This window comes from Calonectris borealis, chromosome 32, assembly GCF_964195595.1.
Source record: "Calonectris borealis chromosome 32, bCalBor7.hap1.2, whole genome shotgun sequence".
Lineage (NCBI taxonomy): Eukaryota > Metazoa > Chordata > Aves > Procellariiformes > Procellariidae > Calonectris > Calonectris borealis.
In genome coordinates, this window is record NC_134343.1 from 844763 (window position 1) to 863143 (window position 18381).

At 69.7% G+C, this 18381-nt stretch overlaps 2 protein-coding genes across 4 annotated transcripts; both read right to left on the reverse strand.

The window, feature by feature from the left end:
- Positions 1-1298: 1298 nt before the first annotated feature.
- On the reverse strand, positions 1299-7961 carry FOSB (FosB proto-oncogene, AP-1 transcription factor subunit). 2 transcript variants are annotated; one of them, XM_075134520.1, is made up of 5 exons: positions 7132-7961; positions 4879-5160; positions 4663-4770; positions 3222-3380; positions 1299-3052 (listed from the first exon to the last, which is right to left on the reverse strand). In XM_075134520.1, exons 1-5 carry the CDS (start codon positions 7255-7257, stop codon positions 2987-2989), a joined length of 741 nt encoding a protein of 246 aa, XP_074990621.1. In that variant the 5' UTR covers positions 7258-7961; the 3' UTR covers positions 1299-2986. The 2 variants fall into 2 exon arrangements, with proteins under 2 accessions (XP_074990621.1, XP_074990620.1); XM_075134519.1 differs by having other exon boundaries at positions 1299-3380.
- A 3105-nt stretch (positions 7962-11066) lies between these two features.
- RTN2 (reticulon 2) lies at positions 11067-18160 on the reverse strand. Of its 2 annotated transcripts, XM_075134508.1 has the most exons (10): positions 18013-18160; positions 17158-17202; positions 16650-17048; positions 16005-16151; positions 14382-14589; positions 13311-13449; positions 12657-12726; positions 11757-11803; positions 11516-11574; positions 11067-11271 (listed from the first exon to the last, which is right to left on the reverse strand). In XM_075134508.1, the coding sequence occupies exons 1-10, from the start codon at positions 18041-18043 to the stop codon at positions 11229-11231; spliced, it is 1188 nt and encodes a 395-aa protein (XP_074990609.1). In that variant the 5' UTR covers positions 18044-18160; the 3' UTR covers positions 11067-11228. The 2 variants fall into 2 exon arrangements, with proteins under 2 accessions (XP_074990609.1, XP_074990610.1); XM_075134509.1 differs by lacking the exon at positions 12657-12726.
- Between the last annotated feature and the right edge of the window lie 221 nt (positions 18161-18381).

Here is an 18381-nt window from a genome sequence, read left to right on the forward strand (position 1 = left end):
AACTGAGCAAGGACTCCCCAAACTGGGCAGGGACCCCCTCAGTTGGGCAGACATCCCCCAAACTGGGCAAGGACTCCCCCAAACTGAGCAAGGACTCCCCCAAACTGGGCACAGAATCCCTCAAATTGAGCAGTGTACCCCCAAATTGGGCGGGCCGCCCCCAAACTGAGCAAGGACCCCCAAACTGGGCAGAGACCCCCCCAAGATTGGGCAGAGACCCACCCAAACTGAGAAAGAACCCCCCCAGACTGGACAAGGACCCCCCCAAACTGGGAAAGAACCCAGCCAGACTGGACAGGGACCCCCCAAACTGGGCGGGGACCCCCCCAAACTGAGCAAGGAATCCCCAAATTGGGCAGAGATCGCCCCAAACTGGGAAAGGACCTTCCCGGACTGGACAGGGACCCCCCAAACTGGGCAAGGACCCCCCAAACTGGTCAGGGACCCCCCAAAATTGGGAAAGAATCCACCCAGGCTGGACAGGGATCCCCCAAACTGGGCGGAGACCCCCCCAAACTGAGCAAGGACTCCCCAAATTGGGCAGAGCCCCCCCCCCAAAACTGGGAAAGGACCCCCCCAGACTGGACAGGGACCCTCCCAAACTGGGCAAGGACCTCCTCAAATTGGGCAGGGACCCCCCAGACTGGGCAGGGACCCCCCTCCCGCGCCCCCCAGTCCCTCGGTGCTGGCTCCCCCTGGCGGCCACCCGCGGGGCTGCGGGCGCTGGGGGCGTGGCTTGAGTTGTGGGGGCGTGGTTTGGGGAGGTGTGGTCCTTTTATTAAAGGGGGGCAAGGCCCGCCCATCTTTACAGTTGATTGGCAGGCAGGTAGGCCAATGGGGAGACATCCGCCACAGGCTCCATGTCCCCATGGCTCCGTGTGCCCAAGGATCTCCAGCCCAGGGGCTCCATGTGCCCATGGCTCCGTGTCTCCCTGACCCTCAGACTCCATATCCCCAAGGATCTCCAGCCCAGGGGCTCCATGTCCCCATGACCCACAGGCTCCGTGTCCCCAAGGATCTCCAGCCCTGGGGCTCCTTGTCCCCATGGCTCCGTGTCCCCAAGGATCTCCAGCCCAGGGGCTCCATGTGCCCATGGCTCCGTGTCCCCCTGACCCTCAGACTCCATGTCCCCAGGGATCTCCAGCCCAGGGCTCCCTGTCCCCATGGCTCGATGTCCCCCTGACCCACAGGCTCCGTGTCCCCAGAAGATCCCCAGCCCATCTCCTCCACAAGAACCCCTTGGTGGCCGTGGGTCCCATCTGGTGCCACCCTTCCGGCGAGAAAGAAGAGACGGGAGGGCCGATCTGAAGCTGCTTTATTGGCCACGTTGGGATGGGTCGAGCGCAGACGCGGGGGCTGAGCCGCCCCCGGAACAGTCACAAATACAGCACAGGCAATAATAATAATAATAATAATAATAAAAAATTAAACATCTCCCGGGGGCCAGCGGCCCCGCGCAACAAAAATATATATATAATATATAGAGAGAGGACAGAGTCAACGCTGGCGAAGCTTGGTCACGAGAGAGGGACGGCACGGGGCTGGGGACGCCGGAGCCACCGGCGGGACCCGTGCAGGGAGGGTGGACGGGGCAGAGCCGTTCACAGTTGGGTGGGGGGCAAGCAGGATGGGAGCCCACCCAACATTGTGGGTGCTGGAGAGGTCACCTGGAGGCCCAGCATCAGCAGAAGGGCTGGGACCCCCAAGGGGGACGGGGACACGGAGCGTGGACACCATGGGGGGGACGGGGACAGCACATGGACCCCCCCCAGGTGATAGAGATTTGGCAGGGGCACCTCCAAGGTGCTGGAGATGCTGCAGGGACCCCATGGGATGGTGGAGATGCAGCACGAGCACCTCCAGGGTGACGGAGATGCTGCAAGGACCCCCTGGGGCAACGGGGACACAGCAGAGGCATCTCCAGGGGGACGGAGATGCTGCAAGGACCCCATGGGATGGTGCGTGTGGCACAGAAACCTCTAAGGTGATGAAGGTGCCACAGGGACTCTCCAAGGGAGATGCGGCATGGACACCTCGAGGGTGAAGGAGACGCCACGTGGAGCCCCCCGGGATGATGGAGATGACACAGACATCTCCAGTGTAACAGAAATGACACAGGGACCTTCCCGGGGTGAGGGAGATACAGCATGGACATCTCCAAAGGAATGGAGATGCTGTATGAATCCCCATGGGATGCTGGGGATCAGGGACAGACACCTCTAAGGTGATGGAGACACCACAGGGACATTCCCTGGGTGGTGGAAATCAGGCGTGGACATCTCCAAAGGGATGGAGATGCTGCATAAAGCCCCATGGGATGGTGTGGATTGGGCATGGACACCTCTAAGGCAATGGAGATGACAAAGGGACCTTCCCAGGTGGATGAAAGTTGGGCAGGAACATCTCCAAAGGGATAGAGATGCTGCATAAAGCCCCATGGGACAACAGGGGCTGGGCACGGACACCTCTAAGGTGATGAAGACACCACAGGAACCTTCCCCAGGTGGTGGAAATTGGGCAGGAACATCTCCAAAGGGATGGAGATGCTGCATGAACCCCCATGAGATGATGGGGATTGGGGACAGACACCTCTAAGGTGACGAAGACACCACAGGAACCTTCCCCAGGTGGTGGAAATTGGGCAGGAACATCTCCAAAGGGATGGAGATGCTGCCTGAACCCCCATGAGATGATGGGGATCGGGGACAGACACCTCTAAAGCGGCCGAGATGCCGCAGGAACGATGGAGACACATCATGGACACCTCCAACATGCCGGCCCCATCGCTGACACCCCACATCCAGGCGCCAAAGCTGCCCTTCAACCTCAACAACACCCCAATTTCTGGGCCAACTGATCCAAAAAAAGTGAAAGGGGGGAAAAAAAGCCAAAAACCACAAAAAACCACCACCCGGGGAGGGAGGAGGTGCCCATTTTTGGGGTGTGGGGGGGCCCCCCGTTCACAACGCGAGGAGCGAGGGAGAATTCAAGGAGTCCGAGGACTGGTCGCTGCTGCTGCTCCGCTGATGCGAGGCTCCGCAGGTGGCTCCCTCTGGGTGGGTGAACACAAACGAAGACGTATAGGATGGGTTAGGTGGCCCCGAGGGGACCCCGGGGGCGAAGCAGCAGCTGGGGAAGGGGCCCTGGGCGCTCGGCTGGAACGGACCCGGGGGCAGGAAGGCGACGGTCCCCGCCGGCTCTTCCTTGCCCAGGGTGCTCACCTCGGCGGGGCCGGCACCCAAGGAGCCGACGTCCTCGTAGGGGAGCTTGCAGGCGGGGGCGTGGGCCACCAGGACAAACTCCAGCCGTTCCTTCTCCTTCTGCAGCTCGGCGATCTCCGACTCCAGCTCAGCTTTCTCCTCCTCCAGCTGGTCCGTCTCCTGCGGCGGTGGGGGGGGAGTGAGACGGGCTGCGGGGGGACGCCGCTGCCCCGCCCCCCCCCCCCCCCGACCTTGGGGACATCGCCTCCAGGATGGGGTCCTTCCTCCCTCCAGCACCCCTGCGTGTCCCCTTCCGATGTCCCCTGCTCCTGGGGACAGCATTGTCCCCCTCCAGCATCGTCCTTGTGTCCTCCTCCCATGTCCTCTGCTCCTGGGGATGGCATTGTCCCCCTCCAGCATCCTCACATCTCCATCTGTCCCCTGCTCCTGGGGACAGCATTGTCCCCCTCCAGCATCATCCTTGTGTCCTCCTCCCATGTCCCCTGCTCCTGGGGACGGCATTGTCCCCCTCCAGCATCATCTTTGGGCCCTCCTCCCATGTCCCCTGCTCCTGGGGACAGCATTGTCCCCCTCCAGCATCATCTTTGGGTCCTCCTCCCATGTCCCCTGCTCCTGGGGACAGCATTGTCCCCCTCCAGCATCATCCTTGTGTCCTCCTCCCATGTCCCCTGCTCCTGGGGACGGCATTGTCCCCCTCCAGCATCATCTTTGGGTCCTCCTCCCATGTCCCCTGCTCCTGGGGACAGCATTGTCCCCCTCCAGCATCCCCACATCTCCATCTGTCCCCCACTGATGTCCCCTGCTCCTGGGGACAGCATTGTCCCCCCTCCAGTGTCCCTCTACCATCTTCCCCTCTGATGTCCCCAGCTCCCAGGGACATCATCATCCCCTTCCACTGTCCCTTGGTCCTGGGGACACTGTTGTCCCCATCCAACGTCCCCAGCTCCCCACGATGTGCAGCCACAGGCATCCATCTGTCCCCTCCAACACAGCCAGGTCCTGGGGACATTGTCCCCCTCCGGTGTCCCTTGGTCCTGGGGACACCACTGTCCCCATCTTATGTCCCCAGCTCCCTGGAATTGGGGTCTACAGACGTCCCCAGCTCTGAGGGCATCATCATCATCCCCGTCCAGTGTCCCTTGGTCCTGAGGACTGTCCCCATCTAATGTCCCCATCTGCTCCCATAGGCATCGACCTGTCCCCTGCCAACAAGCCCCAGTCAACTGTCGCCCTCCAATGTCCCCATGGCCTTGGGGACACCACTGTCCCCAAACATCCCTGGGGACCTGCCCCCGTAGACATCAACCCATTCCCCCCATGATGTCCCCAGCCGTTGGGGACATTGCCATCCCTCCACCATCCCAGGGAGCCACCACTGTCCCTCTCGGACACCCCCAGCTGCGGTGACACCCCTGTCCCCAGCATGTCCCCAAGCACTCACCGCCTGCAGCCGATCTGTCAGCTCCCGGCGCCGGTTACGGCACTTGGCCGCCGCCAACTTGTTCCTCTCCCGTCGCACCCGGCGCTTCTCCTCCTCCTCCGGTGTCAGCTGCCAGAGGGACGGGACCATCAGCCAGTGGCCACCCACATCCCCAAGGTCCCACCACCCTCTGGGTCCCCCCCACCCACCCACCCAGGAGACGGGGACGCCACTCACCGTCTCCTCGCGGCTGCGCCGGGGCCGGGCGCGGGTGGGACGTGCCGGCGGCGCTGCCGGCCCCGTGGCGAAGGCACCCATGCCCGGCGTGGAGTAGCTGGGTCCTGGGAGGTCGTAGGGATCGACGGGGGGGGGGTGCGCCATGGGTGCCCCCAGGGGCTGCGACTGGGCCACCGAGGAGATGAGGGTGGGCTGCACCAGCCACTGCAGGTCCTGGCTGGTGGTGATGGCCGTCACCGTGGGCACGAAGGAGCCGGGCATGTCCCCCAGGCCACTGCACTCCTGCGGAGAGGGGGGGTCAGACCCTGCCCGGCAGCACCCGCGGGGGGGCCGGCACTGCCACCCTCCCACCCTGCACGAGGGCCTCGTGCCCCCGCTACCAGCATGCAAGACCTCCCTGCACCGGCGTGCAAGGGCTCCCTGGCACCGGCGTGCAACGCCCTCGTGCCCCGGCACCGACGTGCAACGCCCTCGTGCCCCTGGAACCGACGTGCAACGCCCTCGTGCCCCTGGAACCGACGTGCAAGGGCTCCCTGGCACTGGCGTGCAACGCCCTCGTGCCCCTGGCACCGACGTGCAAGGGCTCCCTGGCACCGGCGTGCAACGCCCTCGTGCCCCTGGCACCGACACGCAAGAGCTCCCTGGCACCGACACGCAACACCCTCGTGCCCCTGGCACCGACGTGCAAGGGCCTCGTGCCCCTGGCACCGACGTGCAAGGGCTCCCTGGCACTGATGTGCAAGGGCCTCGTGCCCCTGGCACCGGCGTGCAAGGGCTCCCTGGCACCGGCGTGCAAGGCCCTCGTGCCCCTGGCACCGACGCGCAAGAGCTCCCTGGCACCGACGTGCAACGCCCTCGTGCCCCCGGCACTGGTGTGCAAGAACTCCCTGGCACCGACCTGCAACACCCTTGTGCCCCTGGCACCGACGTGCAAGTCCTTCCTGGCACCAACGTGCAAGAGCTCCCTGGCACCAACGTGCAACACCCTCGTGCCCCTGGCACCGGCGTGCAAGAGCTCCCTGGCACTGATGTGCGATGCCCTCGTGCCCCTGGCAGCAGCGTGCAAGGACTCCCTGGCACCGACACGCAACACACTCGTGCCTCTGGCACCGACATGCAAGGACTCCCTGGCATCGACGTGCAACACTCTCGTGCCCCTCGCACCGACGTGCAACGCCCTCGTGCCCCTGGCACTGGTGTGCCAGGACTCCCTGGCACCGACCTGCAATGCCCTTATGCCCCTGGCACCGACGTGCAAGAGCTCCCTGGCACTGATGTGCGATGCCCTCATGCCCCGGGCACCGACGTGCAAGGGCTCCCTGTCCCCTGGCACCCATGTGCAAGGGCAATGGTGCACGGCACCCTCGTGCCCCTGGCACCCTCGTGCAAGGGCTCCCTGTCCCCTGGCACCCATGTGCAAGTGCACCGGTGCATGGCACCCTCATGGCCCTGGCACCCACGTGCAAGGGCCCCCCGGCCCTGACGCATGAGGCCCCTGAGCACTCGTACACCCACGTGCAATCCCCCTGGCCCTGGACACGAGGGGCTCCAGCGCCCAGCTCAGGGTGCCCCCCGCGGGACACCCCTTCCCCCCCAGTTGTTTGCAGCCCCCCCCTCGCTGCACCAGCCCCCCCTGCTTTGCACCGGCTGGGGGGCACCAAGGGCATTGGGGGGCTCCGAGGGGACCCCTCCAAATCCCACCGGGAGCCAAATCCCACATGGAACTGAGGGAGGGGGGGGCACCGACCCCCCCCTTTCCCGGTTGACCGGGATCCGGTGGGGGGGGTTGCATCGGGAGGGGGGATATGCGTTGCTCCCCCGCCGTTGCACCAGGAGCAGGGTTCCCCCCCCCCCGCCCCCCAATTCCCACGGGGGGGAGGAGCTGAACCGACCCCGCACCGGCTGCACCGGGGCCGGTGGGGGGGGGGGGGCGGGGAGGATGCACTGAGCCCCCCCCGCCCCGGTTCACGCGTGGGGCGAGCCCCCACCGCGGTCCCACCCGCCGCAGCAGCGCGCGGGGGCGTGGTCAATCAGGGAGGTGGGCGTGGCCACGCGCTGAGGGGGCGTGTCCCCCGTCCCCCCCCCCCCGCCTTAGCAACAGGGGGCGGCCGCCGCGTTCCAAAATAAACCCGCGCGCGCCGTACGTGCGCCGCGTCATCACGGAGGGTTCCAACGCGTCACGCGTTTACGCACGACCCCGCCCCCTCGGCGCCGCTCACCCGCCTCCCCCTGGCGGCCCGGCGCGGGGCTCACCTGCGCGGCCGCCGCCGCCGCGGGGCTCCCGAAGGAGTCGACCGAGGAGAGGTACTGGGACTCGGCCGAGGGCGAGGAGCTGCAGCGGGAGCCCGAGTCGTAGTCCCCGGGGAAGCCTTGGTACATGGCCCCGGGGGCGCGGGGGCCGCCCCGCCGCGCCAAGGCTGCGGGTCAGGCTACCGGCATCCCGGTTTACCGAGCACCCCGCCGCTCCTCTCGCCCCCTCGCCGGAGGAGGGTGACGGTTCTTCTCGGTGCGAGGGTCCCGCTCCCGTCCGTGGGAAGTCCCGGTGCGCCGCCGCGTTGCGCCCGTCCCAGGCTCCGGTTCGCCGGTGCAGAGTCCCGGTGCGCTGCTACAAGCTCCGATGCGCCGCTATAAGCCCCGGTGCATCCGTCCCAGGCGCCGGTGCGCCGCTACAAAGCCCCAGTATATCCGTCCCAGGCTCCGATGCACCGCTACACAGCCCCGGTGCGCCGCTGTAAGCCCCGCTGCATCCGTCCCAGACTCCGGTTCTCCGGTACCAAGTCCCGGTGCGCCTCTACAAACCCCGGTGCATCCGTTCCCAGGCTCCGGTTCGCCGATACCAAGTCCCGGTTCGCCGCTATAAGCCCCGGTACATCCGTTCCCAGGCTCCGGTTCTCCGGTGCAAAGTCCGGGCCGGACGCTGTGAGCTCCGGTAAATCCCTTCCCAGGCTCCGGTTCAGCCGCTACGCGCCCCGGTACATCCGCTCCGCCGGTGACAAAGTGCCGGTGACGCTCCCGCCGCTTCCCCCGGTCTCCGCTTTTTATGAATGAACCGCTCACCGCCGCGCCGCCGCTTTATACGGCGGCGCCCCGCCCCCTGCGCTGACGTCACGCCCGCCGCTGCCGCCGCTCCGGGACCCCCGGGACCCCCCGGACCCCGCAGCCACCGTCGCCGCCGTTGCCGCTGCCGTTCTGCGGCCCCGGGAGCCGCCGCCGCCGTTAAGAGGCTCCCCGGCGGGCGGGGAACGGGGGGGATCCCTCGCCCCGCCCCTCCGGAGTTCCTGTGACGCAATTAGCCATATATGGGCTTGTCTCGGAGTGTTTGTTTGGTATCCTAGCAATGACGTCACAGGGAATCCCTTCGCCGCCGCCGCCGCCGCCGCCGAAACGTGTATTAATAGAAACGGGCGCCGCGGTTCTAGAAACGGCCTGAACCGTCCGGGGCCACGGCCCCGCACCCCCGGTAACCCCCCGGTAACGCCCCCGGGACTCCCCCCCCGATCCGCCGACACCCCCCCGCGGGACCCCCCCCCAACCCGCCGACCCCCCCCGGGGACCCCCCCCAACCCGGTAACACCCCCCCCGGGACGCCCTCCCCACCCGGTGACCCCCCCCGGGACCCCCTCCCCACCCAGCACGTGGCGCCGCAGCCCAAAGGACCCACCCGGGGTGGGGGGTCCCGGTAGCGGGGGGGGGGACCGGACTGCAGCGCCGGAGCAACGGGAACCTCTCCCCGGGGTGTTACCGGGACCGGGCAGTGGGTCACCGAGGGGGGGCCGGGACCGGGGCACTGGGAACTTTCCCCCAGCGTGTTACCGGTACCGAACGGGAGAGCACCGGGGGGGTCCCGGTATGGGGGGTTCAGGTACCGGGCCAACGGGAACTTCCCCTCCAGGGTGTTTACCGGTACCGGACTGCAGAGCACCGGGGCTCCCGGTACCGGGGAAATGGGACCCCCTCTACCTCCGGGATGCCACCGGGGCTGGGCTACAGAGCACCGGGGAGTCTCCGGTACCGGGAGGGGGGGGTTCCCGCTCCCCATCCCCCGCACTCCCGGGATGGGCACGGGGAGGGGGGTCCCGGTACGGGGGTGTCGGTCCCTGATGTCACCGGCGGGAACCGGCGCTGAGTCACGGCGGGGCCACGGCGACTGGGGGGGCGGGGGGGGGGCAGTTCCCACGCCCCTTCATTCATTCATTCATTCATTCATTCATTCATTCATTCATTCATTCATTCACATCCCCCGTCATTCATTCATTCACGTCCCGCCCCCAGCTCGGGGGGCGGGGCCGGGGGGGTCGCAGTCACGGTTGTCCCCGCCCCACCCCGCTGCCCCCAGGCCCCACGTGTCCCCGGTCCCGGTATCCCGGCCCAGTGCTCCTGCTGCCGGGTGATCGCAGCCCCGGGGTCCCGGCCGAGCTCTCCCCGGTGTCCCCAGCCCCCGTGTTCATGTCCCCGGTGTCCCACTCCCGGTGTCCCACCCCCGGCCCTGGTGTCCCGGCCGGGCTCTCCCCGGTGTCCCGGCCCCGGTCCCTGGTGTCCCGGCCGGGGTCTCTCCGGTGTCTGGGCCCCGGTGTCCCGATCCCGGTGTCCCGGCCCCGGAGGGTCCTGGAGTCCTGGCCAGGCTCTCCCCGGTGCCCCGGCCCTGGTCCCGGTTTCCCGGCCGACCTCTCCCCGGTGGCCCCAGCCTCCATGTTCCTGTCCCCGGTGCCCCGGCTGGGCTCTCTCCTGTATCTGGGCCCCGGTGTCCCGCCCCCGGTGTCCCGGCCCCGGTCCCGGTGTCCCGGCCGGGGCTCTCCCCGGTGTGCTGGTCCCGGTCCCGGCGTCCCGGTCGGGCTCTCCCCGGTGTGCCGGTCCCGGTCCCGGTGTCCCGGCCGGGCTCTCTCCGGTGTCCCCAGCCCCTGTGTTCCTGTCCCCGGTGTCCCACTCCCGGTGTCCCGGCCGGGCTCATCCCGGTGTCCCCAGCCCCTGTGTTCCTGTCCCCGGTGTCCCACTCCCGGTGTCCCGGCCGGGCTCATCCCGGTGTCCCCAGCCCCTGTGTTCCTGTCCCCGGTGTCCCACCCCCGGTGTCCCGGCCCCGGTGTCCCGGCCGGGCTCTCCCCGCTGTCCCGGGCCCGGGCCCGGGGTCCCGGCCGGGTTCTTCCCGGGGTCCCACCCCCGGTCCCGCCGTCCCGTCCCGTCCCGTCCCGTCCCGTCCCCACGTGCCGCCGCCGCGGCCGGAGTAAACACGGCGCGTGTCGCCCCGGCGACGGCGTTCCATGCCCCTGACGTCACCACGTCCGGCGTCCTTTGTTTACGTCGCGCGGCAACCGCCGTGCCCTTGGCAACGGGGGGCGGGGCGAGGCCGGAGGGGGCGGGGTCAGGGCGGGCGCAGGGCGGGGTCTGCGCCGCGGGGTTCCCGCGCGTTTCGCGGGGCGGGAGGGGACGCAGGGGGACACGGGGGGGCCGGGGGGGCCGGAGGGGGACCCCGGCGTCCCGGCTCCCCCCTCCCCGGCCGCTGAGTCAGCACAGCCCGACCCAGCTGCGGGGGGGCTAAAAATACCCGGAGGCGAAGCCCCCCCGACTCGTGTCCCCCTTGTCCCCTCACAGCCCCTTGTGCCCCGCTGTCGTCCCCCCATTGGCCCGTGTCCCCATGGCCCCCTCGTGTCCCTTGAGCCTCCCCGTGTCCCCCCATGTCCCTTGTGCCTCACTGTGCCCCCCCATGTCACCCCGTATCCCCCGTGTCCCTGTGTCCCCCCATCACCCCACGTCCCCCCATGTCACCCACCATGTCCCTGTGTCCCTCGTCACCCCACGTCCCCCCATGCCACCCACCACATCCCTGTGTCCCCGTCACCCCACGTCCCCCCATGTCACCCACCACGTCCCTGTGTCCCCTCGTCACCCCACGTCCCCCCATGTCACCCACCACGTCCCTGTGTCCCCCCGTCACCCCACGTCCCCCCATGTCACCCACCACGTCCCTGTGTCCCCCCGTCACCCCACGTCCCCCCATGTCACCCACCACGTCCCTGTGTCCCCTCGTCACCCCACGTCCCCCCATGTCACCCACCACGTCCCTGTGTCCCCCCGTCACCCCACGTCCCCTCATGTCACCCACCACGTCCCTGTGTCCCCCCGTCACCCCACGTCCCCCCATGTCACCCTCCATGTCCCTCTCCGTCCCCCACACAGTCAAGCCCGGCTGTCACAAGAGTTTTTATTAAAGTGTGACCCCCCCACGCGGGGGGGAGGACACAGGGGGGACGACACGACCCCTGCCCCCCTCGAGTGACACCCCCATGCAGGGTTGAGGGGACGGGGGGGACCCCGGCCCCCCCCCCAGCTGTCACCTTGGGCGGGGGACGGGGGGGTCACTGCGGCTTCACTTTGGCACTTGGGAGCTTGGCCTGGATCCTGGGGGAGAGGGGAATTGGGGGGCTGGGGCACCCCGACACCCCTGGGGGCACCCCGAGACCCCTGGGGGCACCCCGAGACCCCCCAAGGGCACCACAATCGCCCCCGGGGGCACCCCAGGACCCCCCGGGGGCTCCCCCAGGCTGGGTTTGGGGTGCCTGGGGTGGTTTTGGGGTGCCAGGAGGGTGGCAGGGATGGGGTGTCAGAGTGGGGGCGGTTTTGGGGTGCCTGGGGGTGCCCTCACCTGGCTCGGAGGTGACTCAGGTGGTTCCTCACCAGACTCACGTACTGGTCGATCTGGGCCTGGGGACATCGGGGACGTGGGGGGCAACTGGGGACATGGGGGGAGCAGAGGGGTACCCCTCGCCCCTCCCCAGCCCCGTGTCCCCCCCCGCGTCCCCCGGTGTCCCCAACCCTCCCCAGACCCCCGCGTCCCCTGGTGTCCCCAACCCTCCCCAGCCCCGTGTCCCCCCGTGCCCCCGTACCTGGTGGTGCCGGTAGAGCACGGGGAAGGTGAACGCACAGATGACGCCTGGACAGGGAGTGCCACGTCAGGCCAGGTCCCCGTCCTGTCCCCTGTCCCTGTGCCATACCCCCGTCCCCTCAAACCCCTGTCCCCGGGCTGTCCCCCATCCCCAGGCTGTCCCCATCCCTGGGCCATCCCCCTGTCCCCAGGCACTACTTGTGTCCCCTACACCTGTCCCCTTGTCCCCCAGCCATATCCACACCCTGTCCCCTGTCCCCATGCCAGCCAGTGTCCCTGCACCTGTCCCCAGACCCCATGCTGTCCTCTGTCCCCATCCCTGTCCCCATCCCCTGTGCCCTGTCCCCATGCCCTGTCCCTATCCTGTGTCCCTGTCCCCATCCCATCTCCCTGTCCCCGTGCCCATCTTGTGTCCCTTATCTCCCATCCTTCTCCCATGTCCCTGTCCCCAGCCCCTGTCCCACTCCCATGGCCCTGTCCCCATGCCCTGTCCCTATCCGGTGTCCCTGTCCCCATCCCATCTCCCTGTCCCCGTGCCCATCTTGTGTCCCTTATCTCCCATCTCACTCCCATGTCCCTGTCCCCAGCCCCTCTCCCACTCCCATGGCCCTGTCCCTTGTCTCCCACGCCAACACCCTGTCCCCAGCCCCTGTCCCCGCGCTGTCCTTGTCCCCGTGCTGTCCCCGTCCAGTGTCCCCGTCCCGTCCCCCTCCCCGTGCCATCCCTCTCCCCGTGCTGTCCCTGTCCCCATGCCACGTCCCTGTCCTGTCCCCCTCCCCATCCCGTCCCCCTCCCCGTGCCATCCCTGTCCCCCTCCCCGTGCCGTCCCTGTCCCTGTCCCGTCTCTGACCCCATGCCATGTCCCTGTCCCGTCCCCTCCCCGCGCCGCCCCGCTCCGTACCCGCGCCCAGCAGCGTCAGCCCGTTGCAGACGGCCCCCACGTAGGTCAGCAGGTAGAACAAGAAGGCGAACTGCGGCAGAGCCGGGGTCACCTCGCTGTCACCTCGCTGTCACCTCACCGTCACCGCCCCGGCTGACCCCCATGCCACCAGCGTCCCCAGTACCCCCCGTGCCCTTGTGCCTGTGGGGCACCCCCTGTCCCTCAGTGTCCCCTGTACCCCCATCCCCCAGTGTCCCCTGTGCCCCCAGTGTCCCCCACATCCCCCCTGCCCCTGGTGTCCCCATGCCCCAGGTGTCCCCCATGTCCCCCATGCTCTCAGTGTCCCCCATGTCCCCCATGTCCCGTGTCCCCCATGCCCCCTGTGTCCTCCATGTCCCCCATGTCCTCAGTGTCCCCCATGTCCCCCATGCCCCGTGTCCCCCTTACCCCAGTACCCTCCATGTCCTCAGTGTCCCCCATGTCCTCAGTGTTCCCCATGTCCCCAGTACCCTCCATGTCCTCGGTGTCCCCCACATCACCAGTGTCCCCCATGTCCCCCCATGCCCCCATGTCCCCAGTGTCCCCCATGTCCCCCCGTACCCGCATGTGTCCCCCATATCCCCGTACCCCCATGTCCCCCACGCCCCCGATGCCCCCCGCACAGGTGACGGTCACCTTGAGGGACTCGGGGAGGCTGTGGACGAGGAAGAGGCGGGCGAGGGTGCGGGTGGCGGCGGCGAGGTGCCGGGCCAGGCGCCGGGCCCAGCGCTGCTGCTCCTCGGGGCTCAGCCCCACCGGCCTCTCCGGCTGCGCCCTGCGCGGGGACGGGGACAGGGACGGGCGCGGGGTGGGGATGGGGACGGCAGGGACACCCCATGGGACGGGGACAGGGATGGTAAAGACATGCCGTGCCATGGGGACAGGGACATCAGGGCCACCCTGTGCCATGGGGACAGGGACGACAGGGCCACCCCATGCCATGGGGACAGGGATGACAGGGCCACTCCGTGCCATGGGGACAGGGACGACAGGGCCACCCAGGGCGAGGGGACAGGGACAACAGGGCCACCCCATGCCATGGAGACAGGGATGACAGGGCCACCCCGTGCCATGGGGACAGGGACGACAGGGCCACCCAGGGCGAGGGGACAGGGACATCAGGGCCACCCCATGCCATGGGGACAGGGACAACAGGGCCACCCAGGGCGAGGGGACAGGGACAACAGGGCCACCCCATGCCATGGAGACAGGGATGACAGGGCCACCCCGTGCCATGGGGACAGGGACGACAGGGCCACCCAGGGCGAGGGGACAGGGACATCAGGGCCACCCCATGCCATGGGGACAGGGACAACAGGGCCACCCAGGGCGAGGGGACAGGGACAACAGGGCCACCCCGTGCCATGGGGACAGGCATGACAGGGCCACCCAGGGCGAGGGGACAGAGACAACAGGGCCACCCCGTGCCATGGGGACACGGACGACAGGGCCACCCAGGGCGAGGGGACAGGGACATCAGGCCCACCCCATGCCATGGGGACAGGGACAACAGGGCCACCCAGGGCGAGGGGACAGGGACATCAGGGCCACCCCATGCCATGGGGACAGGGACATCAGGCCCACTCCATGCCATGGGGACAGGGACGACAGTGCCACTCCCTGCCGTGGGGACGGTGACAGGCAGGGGGACAGGCAGGGGTGGCACTGGGAGGGTGCCGGTGACAGCAGCGGCCCCGTGGCACTCACCGGCAGGGGTGCTCGGACGGGTGCCGGCGCAGCACCCGCAGGGCGGCGCGGTGCAGGCGCAGGGGCAGGGTGACGCCCAGCACGGCCAGCGCCCCGTAGGCGCCCACGCTGACGGCGCTGAACCGCGCCAGGCACCCCAGGGTGCCCAGCACCCCCACCAGCGCCAGCGCCGACCGCCCCGGCGCCCGCCAGTACAGCAGCTCCCACACTGCGGGGACACCGCGCTGCGCCCAGGGCTCCCAGTGCCCCCGCCAGCGCCTCCCAGTGCCGCCCAGTGCCTCCCAGTGCCGCCTGCAGAGCCCCTCTAGTGCTCCCAGTGCCCCCCAGTGCCTCCTGCAAAGCCCCTCTAGAGCTCCCAGTGCCCCCGAGTGCTTCCCAGTGCCTCCTTCAGTAGCCCCAGTACCCCCTCAAGCCCCACAGGGCCCCTTCAGTGCTCCCAGCGTCCCTCCAGTGCCTCCCAGTACCCCCTCCAGAGCCCTTCTAGTGCTCCCAGTGCCCCCAGTGCTTCCCAGTGCCTCCTTCAGTAGCCCCAGTACCCCCTCAAGCCCCACAGGACCCCTTCAGTGCTCCCAGCGTCCCTCCAGTGCCTCCCAGTACCCTCTCCAGAGCCCCGCTAGTGCTCCCAGTCCGCCCCAATGCTCCCCAGTACCTCCCAGTGCCTCCCAGTACCCCCCCCCCGGACCCCCTTGGTGCTCCCAGCGTCCCTCCAGTGCTCCCCAGTGCCTCCCAGTACCCCCTTGGACCCCCTCGGTGCTCCCAGCGTCCCCCCAGGGCTCCTCAGTGCCTCCCAGTGCCCCCCTCAGTATCCCCTCGAGCCCCCTAGAGCCCTTCTGGTGCTCCCAGTCTCCCCCAATGCTCCCCAGTACCTCCAGTGCCTCCCAGTACCTCCCCGCGGGCCCCCTCGGTGCTCCCAGAGTCCCTCCAGTGCTCCCCAGTGCCTCACAGTGCCCCTCTCAGTATCCCCTTGAGCCCCCCAGGGCCCCTCTAGTGCTCCCACGCCCCCCTCGGTGCTCCCCAGTGCCTCCAGTACCCCCTCCAGAGCCCCTCTAGTGCTCCCAGTGCCCCCCAGTGCTCCCCAGTGCCGCTCAGTACCCCCTTCAGAGCCCCTCTAGTGCTCCTAGTGCCCCCCAGTGCCCCCCAGTACCCCCTCCAGAGCCCCTCAGTGCCTCCCAGTGACTCTCAGTAACCCACTCCAGAGCCCCTCTAGTGCTCCCAGTGCCCCCCAGTGCTCCCCAGTACCCCCTCCAGAGCCCCTCTAGTGCTCCCAGTCCCCCCCCAGCGCTCCCCAGTGCCTCCCAGTATCCTCCCCAGAGCCCCCACGCCCCCCACAGTGCCCCCCCCCCCAGCACCCAGCTGTCCCCACCCCGAGTGACAGCCCCAGGTGCAGGGAAGGGGTGCCCCCCCCCCGCCATGTGCGCCCCCCGCACCCACCTTGGCCCTCCATGGCTCCCGCGGGTGCTGCTGGGGGGGGGGGGGGGCACTTGGGGGGAGTCACCCCTATTTTTAGCCACCAATCCCGCCCGGACGCCGGGGTCCGCCCCGCAACCGGACGCCTGGGTCCCCCCCCGACGCGAGTTCTCTCCCCCACCCCGCAGCGCCCCGAGGCGCTGATTGGCCGCTCACCCAGGACATCGGCTCCCGGTGGGTTCGGTGATTGGTCAGAGGGCGCCGGGGGCGGTTCCGGGATTGGGGGGGGGGTCGGGGGGGGCGCGGAGGGGGGCGGGCGCGGGGCGCCCCCTGCGGGCGGGGAGGGGGGCGCGGGGGCTGCTGCTGCGGAAAGGGGGGGGGGGTGTCAGGGGGCTGCGGGGGGGGGGCCGCAACAGTGTCCCCATGGCCCCCAGCCCCCCCGGGGACCCCCCCCGGCCCTGAGACCTCCCCTCGGACCCCCCCAATGGCCCCCAGCCCCCCCTTGGGCACCCCGCGGCCCCCCATGGCCCCCAGCCCCCCCGGGGACCCCCCCCGGCCCTGAGACCCCCCCTCGAACCCCCCCAATGGCCCCCAACCCCCCCTTGCGCACCCCGCGGCCCTCCATGGCCCCCAGCCCCCCCGGGGATCCCCCCCATTGCCCTGAGACCCCCCCTGGGGACCCCCGCATGGGCCCCAGCCCCCCCCAGGCGTGCTCCAGGACTCTTCGTATCCCCAAGCCCCCCTTGAGGACCTCCCATTGCCCCAAGCCCCCCCGGGGACCCCCCATCACCCCCAGCCCCCCTCAGGGTGCCCCGGGACCCCCCATGGCCCGAGCTGCCCCCCCCCCGGGACCCCCCATACCCAGGCTCATGGGGGTCTCCTCAGCCTCCGGACCCCCCAGTTCTGGCAGGGCCCCCCCCACCTCCAGCTGCCCCGCAGGGGGGGCCGGGGGCTCCTCGGGACGCTTTGGGGGGGCCCTGGCAGCCACGCGGGGGTCCGGCCCCCGAGGGGACACCCCGGGGGGCCCCGAGCTCAGGCGGGGGGGGCGTCCCCGACGGGAGTCTCGGCGACAGCGGGGTCCCGGCTCGTTGGGAGGACCCCCTCCCCTAAAGGCAATGTAGGAGAAGGTGAGTTCCCGGGGGGGTCCCCGGGGTTCCCCCCCTGCCGCCGTCGCCCCATCTTCATCCTCATCCTCCTCTTCCTCCTCGGGGGGCTCCGGTGCCGCCTGCAGCTCGGGGAAGTCCGACTCCTCGTTGCCACCTGGGGCGGGGGGGAGATTTGGCGGGGGGTCAAAGGGGGGGTCGGGGCACCCCCATGCTCCCCCTCCCCAAAGTGGCACCCCAAAATGGGGGGGCTGGGCCCCACTCACCCTCCGTGGAGTCCGGCGTGGTGGAGGCCGTGGATGGAGCCTCTTCTGGAGGGGCAGAGGGATGGGGAGGCGTGGGGCCCCCCCCCGTGTCCCTGTTGCCCCCCCCCCAGTACCTCCCAGTGTCCCCAGTCTCCTCCCAGTCCCCGTGCCCGCGCCAGGTACCCTCCCTGGACACGCCCGTCCCCGGTGTCCCTGTCCCCCAGTACTCCTGGTGACCCCATCCCTGGCCCCCCCAGTGCCCCATCCCCGGTGCCTCTAATCCCGGTTCCCTCACTCCCGGCCCCTCCCAGCGCCCCATCTCCGGTAACCCCATCCCGGTTCCCACATCCCCGGCCACTCCCGGTGCCTCCATCCCAGTTCATTATCCCCGGTCTCTCCCGGTACCCCCATCCCCGGTACCCCCTTCCATCCCGGTCTCTCCCGGTCTCTCCATCCCCAGTGCCTCCATCCCCGGCCCCTCCCAGCGCCCCATCCCCGGTGCCTCCATCCCGGTTCATCATCCTCGGCCCCTCCCGGTGCCTCCATCCCCGGTGCCTCCATCCCCGTTCATCATCCCCGGCCCCTCCCGGTGCCCCATCCCCAGTAGCCCCATCCCTGGTACCCGCATCCCCGGTACCCCCATCCCCGGCCACTCCCCGTGCCTCCATCCCCGTGCCTCCATCCCGGTTCATCATCCCCGGCCCCTCCCGGTGCCCCATCCCCAGTGCCTCCATCCCCGGTACCCGCATCCCCGGCCCCTCCCGGTATGCCGATCCCCGGTACCCCCACCCCCGGTGCCTCCATCCCCGGTGCCCCCACCCCCGGTGCCTCCAGCCCCGGCCCCGGCCCCTCCCGGTTCCCGGTGCCGGTGCGTACTGCAGTGGGCGAAGCCCAGGACCTGCCCCATGGCGGCGGCCCCTGCATGGGGCTCCCGGTTGCCCTCGGCCCCGTTGCCCCCGGGCCGGCCCCGCCGCGCATCACCGCGGCGCCATGGCGGGGCCCGTGGCGGCGGACAAAGGGCGGCGGCGGCGGCGGCGGCGGCGGCGGGGCGGGGCGGGGCGGCGGCGGGCGGGGCTCGGGGCGGGGCCGCACCGGAGAGCCGGGAACCGGGCACCGGCACCGGGCTCTGGAGCCCCCCGGTACCTCTCGGAGACCCCAGGACCCCTCAGAGCCCTCCTAGAGCCTCCCCAGTGCTCCCAGTCCCCTCCCAGAGCTTGCCCAGTACCTCTCAGTGCCCCCAGTGCC

Bases quoted from the DNA above. Each gene is read 5' to 3' on its own strand.
- FOSB (XM_075134519.1), bottom strand. From the start codon at position 7,257: ATGTACCAAGGCTTCCCCGGGGACTACGACTCGGGCTCCCGCTGCAGC. The intron at 4,771-4,878 runs GTGAGTGGCGTC...TCCCTCTGGCAG, and splicing joins GGCGCAGCCGCGAGGAGACG to CTGACACCGGAGGAGGAGGA. The intron at 3,381-4,662 runs GTGAGTGCTTGG...CCACCGCCGCAG, and splicing joins TGACAGATCGGCTGCAGGCG to GAGACGGACCAGCTGGAGGA.
- RTN2 (XM_075134508.1), bottom strand. From the start codon at position 18,043: ATGGGGCAGGTCCTGGGCTTCGCCCACTGCA. The intron at 17,203-18,012 runs GTACGCACCGGC...CTGCCCCTCCAG, and splicing joins CCTGGGCTTCGCCCACTGCA to AAGAGGCTCCATCCACGGCC. The intron at 11,272-11,515 runs GTGAGGGCACCC...CCTCTCCCCCAG, and splicing joins CTGAGTCACCTCCGAGCCAG to GATCCAGGCCAAGCTCCCAA.